General features: G+C 38.7%; 1 protein-coding gene across 1 annotated transcript; it reads left to right on the top strand.

Annotated features, from left to right (window-relative positions):
* The first annotated feature begins 2349 nt into the window (after positions 1–2349).
* Positions 2350–14832, top strand: CLUL1 (clusterin-like 1 (retinal)). The gene is made up of 9 exons (XM_009886624.1): positions 2350–2393; positions 3315–3424; positions 4664–4812; positions 5620–5787; positions 7786–8230; positions 9503–9640; positions 11139–11353; positions 12478–12648; positions 14439–14832. Exons 2-8 carry the CDS (start codon positions 3322–3324, stop codon positions 12643–12645), a joined length of 1386 nt encoding a protein of 461 aa, XP_009884926.1. The 5' UTR covers positions 2350–2393; positions 3315–3321; the 3' UTR covers positions 12646–12648; positions 14439–14832.
* The last annotated feature ends 1283 nt before the right edge of the window (positions 14833–16115 follow it).

Genomic DNA, 16115 nt, shown 5'->3' with positions numbered 1-16115 from the left:
ACGGCACAGTATAGCTGATCGAAGCACTCAAATTCAGAGGAAAATAAAATATTAAGAGGAAACTGTTGAACATGGCACCTGAGATAAAAATTGGAGATCTCCACAACAGGGCACTGCAAATCAGATTTGGAAAGTTAAAAGAAAAGGGAGTGGATATTTGATACAAAACCTGAAGGTAAAATTGGTGAGATTTTTGTTTAATTAAATTCAAAACAAAACTGAGAGAGGAAAAGATTTCCAGAGTGAGCATAACTAATAACTGCCTTTCAGGAACAGAGTGTTGCATTCTTAAGTGCACTTCAATGGTTAAGTTTAAGACCAAGATCAACTTTAACAGGCATAGTAGCTCTAGACTATTTTGTCCTCAGGTTCCTTAGACTTTCTCTTTCAGCCATTAGACAGATAAGAAATAACATGAGAGCAAAGAAACAGGATTTGGTGTTTTTGTAAAAAGAAACTGATATATATAGTAATGCCTATTTCCATGTGGTTACATACCGGTTATAATAAAGTGTGAGGAATAACATCTAAGACAATGCAACACACTTTGCAATGTTCAAAATCAACTGAATTGAGAAAAGGAGCCCAACGCCCACCAGGACTCGGTGTCTCAGCATTAGCTTCGGTACAGATTTCGTTTAAGGACTGGCTTTGCAAGGTGCAAGAGTATTTTTGACCAGAGACCCCCACAGAGACCTTCAGGAGATGGGAAATTGTGAAAATAAGTGGTGGGATCTGCCAGAAGCAGCCTCCAGCCTCTCCGCCCTGGGGCCGGAGTGCTGCTCTCCCTCCCTGCTTTCTTGCAAATTCCTGTGAACTGTGGGTGATGTGTTGAAACTGCCCTTTTTGCTCTGGATCAAGTAAAGTTTTCTCTGTATTGAGTCAGGTCCAGAAAGGCCAGCAGTAACTTTTGCTAGTAAATGAATATTAGCAAAGATAAATGCCAAAAATGAGGGGGCAAACCCTCACAGTGAAAGATTAAAGTCTTTGTTGGGATTCATTACACATGTAACACGCATTTCACAAGTGCCTGTAACAGATTGCCTTCCTTTGTGCAAATGTATTTTCCATTTACTCTCTATCCTGAGCCACACATGAGGCCCAGAGAGAGAGACCGCTCCTTTTACTTCAGCCCAAGCCCCAGGGGTGCGTAACAACCAGTCTGGCCGGGGCACTGCGAGGCGCCTGCTTGGTATTGCCACAAAGGAGAACTTGAAAGGTTTTGTGTGGTGATAAGTCTTGGTCAAGGAGTTGGCAGCATTTCAGTGAGCCAGCAATTCATATATATTAAGACAAAATACATATTCCTCTCCCATCCATCATTTTCAGAAAGTAAGAGTGGAGCTATCTTAATTTTTAATGCAAATTGAGGACTTGCAGTTCCCATTAGAGCTAACAGGTCCTCCACTCTTCCTGTGAATGTGTTTAAAAATAAAACCCTCAAATCTCTTGCCTAGGCAGCATTAACCATGCTAGATCTTAACCATCAATCATCAATTGGCTTTTATAAACTACGAGGTAAACAAAAAAGAATGGGATGTTTTAAAATTGCTCTTACAGACCATGAGCTACAGGCATCTACTTTCCCCATCTCCTCTTTGATTTCAAGGGAGTATTATTGCTGAACATCCCAAGGTGGGATATGATTTGCTAACAATGCTTGTCCATATTTTATATCAAGCATCTGTTAATATTTAAAAATCTCATTTCAAAGTATCCAAAACTTCATGCAGGTCAGATCCCAGACATATTTTGCACACATGGATTAACTGAAGAAAATACATTAAGAAGGCAACCCCCCAAAACATTAGCATGAATAGAGATGTACAAAATGCCAAAATTTGCTTATCTTATTTCAGACTCTACTCATATACCAGCTTGCATCTGGATTCCTGAATTTTTTTTTGATTTATGTATCTGCAGAAAGTATATGAAGAAGGCCATTACATAATCCACTGTTTTTTATAGCAAACTAAAACTATGAAGAAGAGATTAAATGTTGGAAGCTATTTTTAGCCAAACTAATTGCAACAATTGTATTAAGAACATAAGCTGCAGATGTCTCCTAAGGTAAAAGGCAAGAAGATGGAAGAGCTAGTGAGACGAAAGGCTACCGACTACAGAAAAATAGCACATCCAAATTACATTAAATAATGCAATTCTGCCCAACGCTCCCCCTAGTGGTTTTGCCCACAGAGATGAACGGGAAGTCCTATACATGCAAAATCCTCCAGCCTAATGACAAAACGTCCTTAATAGGATTAAGTACCTTCTCATCAGATAAGTAGAACATGGCAAAATCCCTGTCACTCCCAGCAATTAGATCAGAACACAGCCCGACCCCTTCCTGACGCGGGGAGCAATCTTGCAGAGGAGGTTTTTCAGTATTAATGGTAAATATGTTGTTTTTTTTTTTTTTACTTTTCTTTGGTAATGGGTTTGTATTTCTTTGAAAGTTAATTGGTCTTTCACTAGAAATGTAAAGGTATAATATGCAAGTAACTATAGAAGTAAATACAGGCTATAAATAAATCCAGGCTCTTAATTTACACACGCGCTTGCAGCTGTTAACTAAATATCCAAGAAGGCTATGCTAGCTAACAAGAAGGCACTTAAATACTGTGTTCACTTAATTAGACAAGAACTACTAAGTGTAGTTGCACAGTTTCTAAAATATAAACCTTTCTCCTCTAACTGCTCTTGGGAGGGAAATAAAGCAAATGGCATTTCTTTCCCTTATTTTGTAGGGATTTCTTTCAATTGCTGATGTGTTTGTTTACAAAACTGATCTAATTGCCAATTTCTTGGCACACTTATTATTGTGTCTGCTATATCAAATATTATCCTGAAGGACAATGAAAGGATGCATGTTTGGAGACAAGGAAGGTAACAACATTCTAGAAATTACCGTTCTTAAATTTGGCAATAATGTTTAGCATGGATGCATTTATAATATGAACTAAGAACACAGTGTGAGATCAGTAATTAGTACATTTCACAAAGTAGAAAAGGGACAGACTGAGCTGCACAAGCTTTTATTTATATATATATATGTCCTGATTCTGTTACACCACTGTGCAAACTCAGTGGAATTCATCTAGTTGGTCTGAATACACAATTACAAAAGAGGTCAAGCTTCTTACTCATGTGTTTTCACTAACAGTAGCATTTCGGTGCATGTTATAAATCTCAGAAACCATAGTTAAAGTCAAAATTAATGGGAACTTGTATAATACTTAGTAAACATTACACCTAGACGTTTGAGCATCATGAAGATGCTTCTATTTAACTGCACCAACCTGCTTCTTTAACAGAAAGAACATGAAGACCTCTTGGTTATTTATAATATACGTGCTATGGCTGAATGGTCATCAGTGTGCACCGACAAGGCAAGAGGAAATGAATCGCCGGGAAAACCTGAAGCGTATGTATGCTTTTCTTACTAGGGGTGTGCTGGAAGCCCCTGGGCCCAGGTTTCCAGTCAAGAGGATCCGCTTTCACATGTGCAGCTTAGAAACCATCATATAGCTGACTACATGCATCCACACGCACACAAAAGGGAGATAAGAACAACTGGGATGAGAAAGTAAAGGGATTAACAGTTAAGCATCCCTTTACAAAAAAGTATTTGCAACATTTTTATAGGTTATTTGGTCCCTCATAGATCATTAGAATATAAACTGAACCCAAAATTCAGTTCAACAGATTTTGAATTATTTTGTTTGCTTAAATAATCTTTGGAAAAGATGGTTATTACAAATAATTGAAATAAAATGACTTAATTTAGAAAAAAAAGCAGGTATTCCGCATATACTCACCTTTAAGCATGGTCTTATTTTGCGGATAGGAATCCCAAGAGAATGGAATGGAGAAACCATGAAATATTCCTTTGCTTCAGTCTACATTAATAATATTTCTGTAACAAACAAAAAGTTAGGGGAGGGGAAGAAAGATATAAAGGAAGAAATTACTGACATGTGCTTTTGGCAGTCTTGGGGTGATGTGTGCTTTACTTGTTTTGCATAGCTCCAGTGATATTCAGGGTATTTCTTCAAAGGGAACAAATACAGATAAAGGATAGGCAATCATGAAGGCCTTCGAGGTGGAACATGTGGGCCATCTTGGGCTTTCATCAAAACTCTATGGTCATTACTGCACAGGAAGTCTAGAGATTGTATTTTTATGAAAGCAGGTTGAAAGCACCTGTAATCTACATTTTCAAAATGCAAAGGGAAGCTCTCACAGGCTGCTTTCAGATCAAAGATAAATATATAGGTTATGTCACTATAAAACTGATGAGTAGTCCTTGGAGATATCCAAAACCTAGGATGAGGTCCTGAGCAACCTGCTCTAGTTGACTCTACCTTGAGCAGAGGGGTTGGGCTCAACGACCTCCAGAGGTGCCTTCCGACCTCTACTGTTCTGGGATTCAGTGATCAACAGTGTTACGCACAGCTGATCACTGGCAAAGGCTCTGGGCCTGATTCTTATCCGATGGAAATTGTCTTGGCTCTCTGTTATTCAGCATTCACTATCTCAAGATTTGGCTCTGCAACTGTAGGGAAACATAGAGCTGTTTCATTCTTCCTTGTCATCAGTGCATCACAATTTGTGATAGTATTAAAATCTGATTAAGTCACAGTATAATTTGGCTTTTTTTTAGTATTATCTGAAGTTGGAGAGAAGTATGTAGATGAAGAGGTAAAGAAAGCTTTGATTGGTATTAAGCAGATGAAAATTATGATGGAAAGAAATGAAGATAAGCATGTAGACCTCATGAAAACCTTGAAGAAGAGCAGTGAAGAAAAACAGGTAACTTAAGTGTATTTGGGTTTTTTTGTTTGTATTTTTGTTAAGTTGTGGCTATTTTTACTGTCCCCACCAAGCACATTCTGACCGAAGTTTTCTTCCCTATTGAAATGCTGCCAGAAAGGAATAAGACTGACCAATCAAAAGGTTTCTGTCATCCTTAGGAACTCCTTGGAACATTGTTTGGAAACCTAAACTATTAAAATATCTTGTACTTACAGAAATTCCTGATGTGCGATCTACTTCAATAGGAAGAACTCTCTGTCTTTCCAAGAGCAGGAAGAAACCCCTTCACTACAGTCTTTTGATTAGTATAATCCCAAACTGAGGAAATGCTATACTTTTACATATTTCTGCACGAGAGAAAGAATCCACGTATGGCAAGGACCTAGCCTCATGAAATACCGGTCCCTTAAAGAATAGAGCACAGAAACAACAAAAAAACACCCCTATTTGTGGAACAGATGAATACTGCAGATACGTTATGGAGAAAAACGTATATGAATTGAGCACATAACCTTGTGAAAGGTTGAATGCTCTTACACAGAAAGACATGTGGGTTTTTTCATAACCTCAAAGATCCAGGTAGACTGTAAAGATCCATTTGGTTTTGTTGGCTGTGCCCTCTGTTTTTCATTTTTCAGTTCCCTCCATATGTCAGTGCAGCTGAGAAGACAACCTATCCTAATGGTTAGGGATTAGCAAAAAAAGGGACCATAAATAGCCAAAATCAGTGATCAACAACGGGATAACTATTTTAGAATATTAATCTGAAAACTGCCCTCAACTGAATCTTTTTTTCTTACTTAGCAAGCCTTGCGACTGATGGATGAAGTAAAGGAAAGATTAGAAGAAGAAGAAAGACAATGTCAAGTATCCTTGAAAAATTTATGGGACGAATGTGAATCTTGTTTAGAAAGTACCTGCATGAGATATTATACAACTTGCAAACATGGTTTGTCAACATTTAAAAGAAAGGTAGGAAGAAATTTTGTACCTGGGAAATATTCTTGAATTCACCTAACAGTTTTAGAGAGAGCACATCTTATTTTCTCAATATCCAGATCTGCCGCTTATATCAGGTTACTAAAATGAATTTGATTTGGAGGGTCTGGAAATGTGAAGTTATGTGGCAGAAATTACATGCAATTATATTCATTGAACATTAAGCCAAAATGAGTTTGGTTGCACCCTGGCGTGACTCCATGGACACTGATTATTCCCCTGACTCCAACTCCAGATATAGTTTGTCTCTCACAGTAGGACATGCATTAAGATGCTCAATAACCTATTGTGAAAAATACCACATAGATTCTTTGTGGTCCATCTGAAAATCAGCAGAGTTAAAAGTGTAGATATACTTAGCAAAATTACACGGGAAAAAAAATCACCTGCTTATACAACATCATTCTTTCCTGTATTTATTTTATTTTAAATCTACTCTTCAAGTAACAAAATAGCTTTAAAATGCTTAACTGTTTTGTAATAAAGGAAACTGTCAGCAAAGGAGATTCCCCTAATTCTACCAGAAAGAAAATATGCTTTCCTGGCTGACACGTTATTATTACAAGATTTAACAAAATTATAATCACATTTTTTATTTGGGCATCTGCTTTGAGTGCAGCTTAACAACTGAAACTGCACAATTACTGCTACTGAAATTTTAGCCAGATTACCTAGCTTTCACATCGCCAGGCACTGAAAAATACGTTAACTTAAAGATTAAATGTGGTCTGTTTCAGAAGCAACAAGCTTTAGAGCAAAGGTGTTTAGCATTTATGCATATTCTTAAAATTATTCAGGTAAAAATGTGGAAGATATGAAATTCAAGACTATTGGTGATACTTTGGGCTTTTTAGATACTTCTCATGGGTACCTCAAATGTATCTCTTGGACTTTGAAGAGTCTGTGGATGTCAGGTTGAAATTACTGCAGTAAAAGTTATATGCTGCACTGTCACTGTCTTTGACCCTTTTGGTAACTTCCTCAGTGAGCTATACGGTTTCTTTGAAGCATTCAGAGTTAGAAATGCGCTGTGACCTAGATCATTTAAAAAAAAAAAAAAAAAAGAATTTGATCAGTAACAAGAACAAAAGTTATGTAAGTTACCCCAAGTCATTTAAAAAAAAAAAAAAAAAAGAGGACAAAGACGATAGCTGTGGCTGATGACACACTGGCAGCAGGGGCAATACTGGCTTAGGCTGTTCCTGCAGTGCCGTTTCACAACCCACCTTCCCTCTGAGCTGCTCTAGTGGTCAGGTCAAGCAGTGGATCTGATTTTTTTTTTTAAAAGGTATACGTATGTGTATGTGCATGTGTTCTGCAGGGTGTTTCTTAACCCGTACCAGTCTTCTAATGCCATGAAGTGCAGCTCCACAAAACATTGCATCTGCTCAGGCGAAGGTAGTGCGTTAAAGCACGGAGTGGGGAGCCAGTGGCTGAGATCCAGCAACTGGGAACTCCGCAAAGCAGAGCGGACGCCCAGCCTCTTCCAGCATCAAACCATGGACTCAGCCACTGCTTCATAGATGTTAATGGGTTTCAGTTTGCCGAAGTATGTGAGGACTTGGCCATTGGTGAGAGAGGGTAGGGCGTTTATAGATCACAGCAAGAACAATTGCCTTCTGTTCCCTGCACTGCACATAAGCACCACAGAAATGTTTCCAAGATAAAGTTCAAATTGTTTGTTGGAAGAAACCCAAACGCCGATATTAACTTTGAGCCTCCACAGTTTAAAGGCCAACTGGCAACCTTTTTACTCCAGATCTGATTTGGAGCTAATGATTTAGACTGCATGTACTTTCAGTCTTTAGAGTCTAATGTCTTAAATTACTTTGGAGAATATGCTGTGTTTGCAGTTATTAGGAGGGCATTGTTTCTATGGGTATTTGAAAGAGAAAAATTAGAGCTACTTCCCTGAGAGATGAAAAACTGGTAACTCATTAAGCAGCTGATCTATCTCCTTCTTATACACAGGTTGAAGATTTTTTGAGGAAAATACCCCCACTCATTTTTACTTTTCATGAGGATCAAGGAAAAGACATCCAGTTTAATGAAAAGCCTGAGAAAGAGGACACCCAGCTAGTAAAAATGGAAGATCTATTTAGCCAACTATTATCAGACATGGGCTCAATATTTGACAGAAGTTTAATTTTTTTCAAGCGGATGCAAAAAGAATTTGACCAGTCTTTTCAGATGTATTTCATGTCTGATCTAAACTTGAATGAGTCTCTCAGCATGCCAGCTTTACCTGAGGACACCAGCAGAAACGACGGCTCACAGAAAGGCTGGGGTATACCTGGCTTCTTACAGATAGTTTTTGATTTCAGTAAGACAGTGTTTGAAGGTGTCAGTGAGGTGATTACCGAAGTATTTGATGAATACAGAAAGAACAGAAGAGATGTGCCAGAACAAGCCAAAGGCAAGTGTTAGAAAATGAAAATCTACTGCATTGGCAATGACATCAAGCCTCTCGGGGTTGCTAAACTATGGTTAGGGATTCAGTGTGAGGTATGTTGGTCTGAGATACGGTATGGAAGCTCTGGAGGCTTTCTTGGTTAAACAGGCATGGGTGAAGGACAACTCTATCAGTTAAATTAAAAGGTACAAATCACCTAGAAATCTCAAAGAAATGTCACAGGGAGACTTATGGGTCCCATATAGCCTGATTTTCATGGCAATTCTCAAAGCATTTGCAGGAGTTCCTCAGGAGCGCTTGAATTCATGACAGATGCAGGTTTTCATAAGGCTGACTGACAGGTCTGATCTCAGCATTTGTCAGGATCTGATATGTATCATGTCATATCGACGTGTCACCAATTCTAAAAAATTAGACTCATTCTATGACATATCAAGGCATATCCTTGCCCTTGTCAAAAGACACTACGCTCAGCCAGACAGCTGCAAGCCCTGTCCTCAGCTTCCACAGAAATGCAGGGTGCCAATCAAACCCAGGCTAGCCATCAGGTTTTCCAGGGACTAGAAAAATCCTGGGCATAACATTGGTTTCAGGTGATAACTCTCAATAGAGGAAACAACCCTTGGTCACCTTTTGGAATACAAATAAGCCTTATCCTTTGTATCTTACTAATGCAAATAGAAAACCAAGCATCATTCAAGTACATGCTGGTGCCTGTCTATAAGGACATCACAGTAAGGACATGCCGTAACTCCGAGTGGTAGGCGACATAACCACTACCTGTTCATCAGGAAATATAAAGTTAAGTGATCCTACCACAGCGTTTGTTTAATTCTTCCTGTATCTTGACCCCTGATACCTCAGAAATAAGCTTTGGTCCTATGCTCTCATCTAGCCGCTTGTGATTAGGAAACATCTTGTCTGCTAAGGGTCAAAAAGATCTTATCAGAACTTGCATGTTTTAGAAAGAATGTGTAACAATATTATCAATTGTTTGGCTATTAGTGGGGAATAGACTACTATGCCTTTATAAAGGAATATACCACAGTGGCATGAATTCCTTGAAAGAAAACATGATTTGCACCTTCTCCTGACTTCTACTTTTTAATGTTTTATTCTTTTTTTTTTTGTGAGATGAGGAGGGAGGGATTTATGCCAGATATTTTGGACTAAGGGCATGAAATTATATTCTAGCACACAGAGTAGGTAACAAATGTATATTTATCAAGACCCTAAGCTTAATGGCAGTCTAAACATACTGTGACTTCATTCTAGATTCCGACAGAAGTGGCATGTTCTCAAAAATTGTGTCAGGGCGCCGGAGGCCTCTGTGCAGGGAGCTTCGCGAGAACTCTTCTGGATGCCCACAGTTTCATGAGAGATGTCAGAAATGTCAAGACAATCTTTTGCATGGTAAATAGCTATTTTCCGATTTTTTTTTTTTCCTGTAATGCATTGGTAAATGCTTTTTAGATTTTGAGGCTGTCTTTTTCTACTGTGCTGTTTCCATATTTTTGGAGTTAACATTCAGTCACTGTCTCAGTACCTACAGATACAAACACTATTCTTCATTCCAGATGATTTCAATTACCTTTCCCCACTGTGTCCACAGAGTGTCAGTATAACTCAGTTATTAACATACCTTTGGAGGTCCAAAAAGACGTTCTACACTCCATAACAAAACACCTATGCATTTTGTTAGAGTTGCCATCCTGCAGAGAAGCAAGAAGCTGGGCAGAAATCGATCGTGCCCAGATGCAGAAAGTGAGGAGAAGCTTAAACTCCTGACAACTGCTTCTCCTGCAGACAGCCAGACGTAACGTCAGGTAGCACTCAGCTCCTCACAAGGAAAGCAAGAGCTGAACAGCCTGCAATTACTCTTTGTCGAATCATGTCAGCAAACAGGGCCGACATGAAAGACAAGAAGGGGGACTGCTTGTCAGTACCTAAGGAAATAGCAAAGCTCTGGCACACGCTCCCCATAGGCGCCCAGAAAAAAATCAGACTGTCTCACCTAGAACTGCTCTCAGGACTCCCGCTGCAGCATAACACATCCATGTTTCCAGACTTATTTAGGTCTTAAAAGCAACAGAATATGCTTAAACCCAAATGGCTTCAGAATATCTCCGGTGCGGCAAATATTAATGATCCAATGACACATTTTGAAAAGAATATCAGATGACTTCCATCTCACTAAAAATATCTTTTTGTCCACAACTGTGCATTAGATACCAATTTGTATCTGTGGTTACTGTACTATCAGCCTGAAGGTGCCCCTTGACAGTGCTATTTGACAGAGAATAAATTGAATTTTTCCATAGTAATTTTTGCATAGATTTAATATAATGTTTGTGTTTAAAATCCGTATTTTAGTAAAGAAAAAACCAGCAATCTTCAGTTCTGGATTCATGGCAGGTGATACCAGTCAGATACTAATGTCTATCTATTGATAGATAAATATTAGGCCTTAACACTCAACAGAAATACTAACATACATTACGTAATAATCTATATACTTGGAAGGCCTGATAATGGAATATGAGCAATTAAAACAAAAGACAATATATACGGAAATTATGAAGTTGCTATATGTAAAATCTACCAATTCTTATTTAGCAATAGAGAAAATCTATTGCCATGAAATATGATATAAACCTTAAAGTATTTGGTAAGTCATTGTCATGACTGAAATGGGATAATTAACCCATTCAGTCATTATAAGCCTAAACTAAATCTATCAAAATAGGTCAGCAAGAATTACCCCTACTTTTTTTAGCATTATTTAAAAAGCAACCCGAAACATGCCCCCTTGCTAGACTTTTTTACAGTTTTCTATACTTCAGATAAAAAAGGTGAAGTACAAGACATACTACTTTCCTAGAAGCTTCACGCTGGCTGTCTTTTCTAACAGATTGCCCAAACGTTCCCGAACTGCACATCAAGTTTGATGAAGCCTTTAAGCTGGTTAATCTCTCGGGGGAGCAGTATGAGCAGATTCTCCAGGTGGTTCAGCGTCATACAGACGACACTTCGTACTTGTTGAACAAAATGAAAGAAAGATTTGGGTGGGTGTCTGAGTTATCCAACATGACCATCGGACCAGAAAATATTTTCAATATAGTTAAGGTAAGGGTTATCTTCCGAAGGGAACTATTGCACAGTGCTGTCTTTGACCTGCACTTTGCTCATACTTATGCTCTTGGGGATTGTGGATATTTGTACATATGTAATGTTTGGTTTTTACAACACAAAGTTCCTACTCATCTTGAATTTATGTATGCTTGATAATCCCTCAAAACTCCAGAGGTTAGAAACTCTTTTCCTCTAAATCCTTTTAGTGTGATGGATGGCTGACAGACTAACCTGAATCACAGTCTGATAGGAGCAAATTGACACTAGCAGCTTTGACTGACCTCAGATTACCTTCCCAGATAAATTTCACTGTACCAGTCAGCCACACATCCTTATTGGATCACTGAATATCTAGCTATATGTCTGTGTCTGTATCTACATATCCCAAAGCTCAAAGGTGGCAAATGGTATGCAGGTTATTGCAGTGGAAGCTGCATGTCTTTAAGAGCATCTGTCAATATTCCCATAAATACATCATGATTAACTGTATCTCGCACACAAGAATATATCCAAGATAAATTCAGTCCATTTTCCTGGGCGAGGGACAAATCCAGTTCTCCCTTCCAACTCAGAAATCCAATGTAGTACTACTACTACAAAACTTTATACAAAATGATTGTGAAATCCACCAAAAATCACAAAATCAGGAAAAACGGGACAGGCAATATTTAAGCACACTTTCCCAACCAAGTCTGAGCTATCTGCTCTGGAAAAATAAAGCTACAGAACTAAGTCTGGCTTAGAAAAACACATAGGAATGAGTAACTTCAATCACACAACCTTTGTCTTGAAATTAGTGGGACGACTCACACACAAGTTTTCATTAGGAGATCAGAAACTCTTTACAGATGTAGTTCATGGTATAAATATTAACATGCAGTTCTTTAATATGGTCTTGCAGGACCACGTCAACTCTTTCCACCACTTACAATAACCTTTGACATAAATTCAGACACCCACTGTCTTTTCAGAAGAAAGTTATTTAAAGGAAGTAGACTAGTCTGAAATATTCCTATTTAATTTTTGCCTATTAAAGACAGTAGGCACAGTAGGTATAAACAAAACTGAAAGGATCCAGGAGTTCCTAGTGTCTAAAGTACTGATTTGTTCTCTTCTAGGTGGTACCTGGGGATCCCTCTGGTAAAAATGAAACCGTGGTAGATGTGAATATTCTGACTTCACCTACTTTCACCATTAAAGTTCCTCCCAACTTAGACCCAAAGAGTGCTGAATTCATTGAATACATAGCTGGGAAAGCACTGCAACTATACAAACAGAATTTTTAAGTGGTAAGTTCATTCTTTCTCCTTTCATAGAGAACACAAGTCCTTATAAGAGGTGTTTACATTGTAATAAACTTTAGTTGGAACAGGATTCAGTCATGGTATATTCAAGGTCTCCTCAGAAAGGACACGCTGATTGAGAGACAAACACAAGCATTATGGAAAACAAAAACAAATGCTCAATGTTCTAGTGTGCAAAACACAGACACGATGATATTAAAAGACTTGACTTATTTAACTGTGAAACCCTCAATCTTTAAGTAACATCTGGGATGAGGTAATGTGATGATAAATGTTCGTTCAGAAAAGAATTGCCTCACAACCACAGTGTAGAGCCTTGGCATCGGAAACCATGTCTTTGTGTTCATCAATCATGAATGAACTGGAATTACCACTATTCATTATGGTTTTTATTTTAGGTGGTGTTTAAGAGCATGCTCCTTATTATTTTTATGATAAAGGAGTGCCAAGTTAGAATCAGCACCAGGACTTGAAAGAGCTGTCTTGCCGTAACATTTTCCCATTATCAGCTCTCTGCTCAAAGTGTTAACAGTGTCTGCAGTTTGACTCGTAGGAATGTGCACAAAAAGATCCTTCTCATGGACTTGTAACCATTTTTGCAGAAAAGGCTCACAGAGGCCTCTCTTCATGCTTAAGAGATTTCCAGGTGGGGAGGAAAGAACCAGGCAGAGAGGCAGGGGGAAACAAGACTTCATATTCTCGAACCCCACGGGGAATCTCCAGGAAAGATGGGGTGGATTCAGGTGGCATCATGCTGCTGCGGGGCTAGCCAGCCACCCAGGGAAACCCAGGCGGCTCTGGGGTGCACAGCTCCGGTGGCCTCTGACTCTCACAGCTGGCTCTGCCAGGGGCCAGAGCCACAAGAGGCACGAGACTTACAGGCAGTAAGTCCTGCCTGTGTCCTCTCAGTTTTCTGAGGAGGCACTAGATTTGGACATGGTTCCTCTTTAGGTCATGAGTGTCTGATAACCTCGTCTCACCAAATAAAGCATAAGCTGAATGCACACAGAAGTCTCGGAGGGGCACGTAAAAAGGATCCAACGTTAACAAAGCAGACGAAGAAAAGAAAATTTCCGCCTTTTATATTGAGTCTAGTTATTCTTTTGAGGTCAGACTCACAGTTATTAAACAAATGAAAGAAATCCCTTCCGCCAGAGAGGATGAGGTGGGCTGCAGAATTTAGACAGAATACAATAAGCCTCACCATGGACTTTGATTAGGTAAATACTGGTGAAATTATGGGTATATTAGATTTAAAAAAGAAACTTTAAAGAAGTATTTATAAACATATAAAATAAAATGTTAATCAGTTTCTCTACAAAAACTCCCTGTAATTTATATGCAGCTATTGATGATATGTACTATTTCAGATCATGTAAGACTAATCTTAAGGGCCTAATGTGACAATATTAATTTTCTTAGTCTGATTATGATTTTTAGCCTGAATCTTAGTCTGATTCTTCTGTGCAATATACCTTGTGTAGCCATTTCATACTCAAGAAAAGGAACTGTCATTAATTTCCAAATCACAATACCATTTAATGTTCAGTTTGCAGAACAGATTCAGGGTACAAGAAAGCATGACGAAAGCAAAAAGTTAAAACTTGGAAAGATCTACAGGAAGGGAAAAAGAGAAAAAAATCTGTTTCAGTCTGGTTTTTATGTTGTGTATGTTCCTAAAGCGAGGGCACTGATACGTTCCCCATACACTTTTCTAACATCTTTTTCTTAGTTCAAAACCAAAATGCTTAATCACTTTTTTTTTTTTCTCCTAGGAAAGATGTGTGAAATCTTTCTTCCTGAAATATGGTAAACCAATATTCCTTAGGTGAAATACCCCTAAGCTTAACATACAGCTAACTGTTAAATGACTATGGTTAAAATAGTTGTATATAAATAACATTTTGTTTAGTAAATACTGTGACATATGAGCTAGCCACCGAAGACTATAGAAACCTTTTAATTCAAAACCAAATTCAAATCCATTTCAATATTCATTTATTTAAATAAAATTTATTCATGTTGTAAATCAGGTAATCTTTGATAACCAACTATGGCCCTGGTTATGCAAAGATTTAAGGAAATAATGAGCTGTAAGCATACAAATAATTCCTATTTGCATACTTAAATTCAAGCACATTCTTAAGCCTTTTCAAGATTGGTCCCTACAGATATTGCATTCAGCTAAGTCTAAATCAACCAGATTTCCATATGGATGTAGCATATTATTTTCCAATGAAAATGTTCCATTTCTTCTTCTAGTTGCTTTTGATGTTTATCATGTACATTAAATGACTTTCTGAATATGCAGTAATGAGTAACTCTTCTGCCTCTGGCATTGCTTACTTGTAGTTCGCCTCTGGAATCATAATTATCAGGGAATGCTTTATCAGAAAAGATTTTTGCTTTTTCCAAAATTATACACATTAGCTTGCAAGGGTATTTGCAAATTACAATAAAGGTTAGGACCTGATACACCTCTCAGTTCGAAGCAGAGCTCTAGGTGATTTGGTTTCGTTTGCTGTGCCTTGCATTTCTAAGTATTTTTTGCACACTGTTATAGTCACCATTTCCAACTGTGTCTCTGCTAAATAAACTGTATTAATTTCAAAGTGTAGAAACCTACCTATAATAGATACATGTACAGAAAAATAACCATACCCTAATTATACCATACCTTTTCCATTACTTCTATACATGCAAGTAAGTATACGCATTCGCACAAAAAGGACATTTAATTGTTTTAATTCATGGGAGAGAGATGTTTTCCTGCCTGCTGTAAGAAGAAGTAGCATCTTCTAGTCCACAGTCTTCTGTTCCATTCAACCTCCATTATATACACGTGTCTTAGAGGCTCCTAATCGTGAAGAGATTAGCAGTCGTAACTCTTGCAATTACACCAGTCCTCAGAAAGTTGGGCCTTAGCCAAGAGATAAGTGACTCACAAAATGCTTGACTTCTAAGATCATCATCTCGTAGAACGGTTTGGGTTGGAAGGGACCTTGAAGATCCTCTAGTTCCCACCCCCCTGCCACGGGAAGGGACACCTCCCACTAGCCAGGTTGCTCAAAGCCCCATCCAACCTGGCCTTGAACACCTCCAGGGATGGGGCATCCGCAGCCTCTCTGGGCAGCCTGCTCCAGTGCCACATCACCCTCACAGTAAAGCATTTCTTCCTAATATGAACCTAAATCTGTATTCAGAGAAGGGTCAGTTTGTTTTGACTAACAGAATATACCTAGAAATTTTCCAGAGGACATCACGTCGGTGATTTTGGGACAACACCGGGCGCAGAACGAGGAAAAACCAGTATGGTTTGGAGTGCAGACTTGGCTCGGGTGCTGGGGACGGCCCTCCGCCCGGGGGCCAAGCCCCGTGCGGGGCCAGAGAGGGAAGCAAAGGAACGGACACGGGACACCCGCCTCAGCGCGGCCGTGGGGCTTCTTACTGCC

This window comes from Charadrius vociferus, unplaced genomic scaffold (assembly GCF_000708025.1).
Source record: "Charadrius vociferus isolate BGI_N301 unplaced genomic scaffold, ASM70802v2 scaffold45, whole genome shotgun sequence".
In the NCBI taxonomy this organism is placed as follows: Eukaryota; Metazoa; Chordata; class Aves; order Charadriiformes; family Charadriidae; genus Charadrius; species Charadrius vociferus.
Note: the sequence above shows the minus strand (reverse complement) of the source record. Positions and strands in the feature narration are given on the sequence as shown.

What these genes read in the sequence shown, in the direction of transcription:
- CLUL1 (XM_009886624.1), top strand. Translation starts at nt 3,322, where the DNA reads ATGAAGACCTCTTGGTTATTTATAATATACGTGCTATGGCTGAATGGT. An exon ending in AGAGCAGTGAAGAAAAACAG is followed by an intron (nt 4,813 to 5,619) that starts GTAACTTAAGTG and finishes TTTCTTACTTAG; the next exon opens with CAAGCCTTGCGACTGATGGA. An exon ending in TCAAGACAATCTTTTGCATG is followed by an intron (nt 9,641 to 11,138) that starts GTAAATAGCTAT and finishes CTTTTCTAACAG; the next exon opens with ATTGCCCAAACGTTCCCGAA.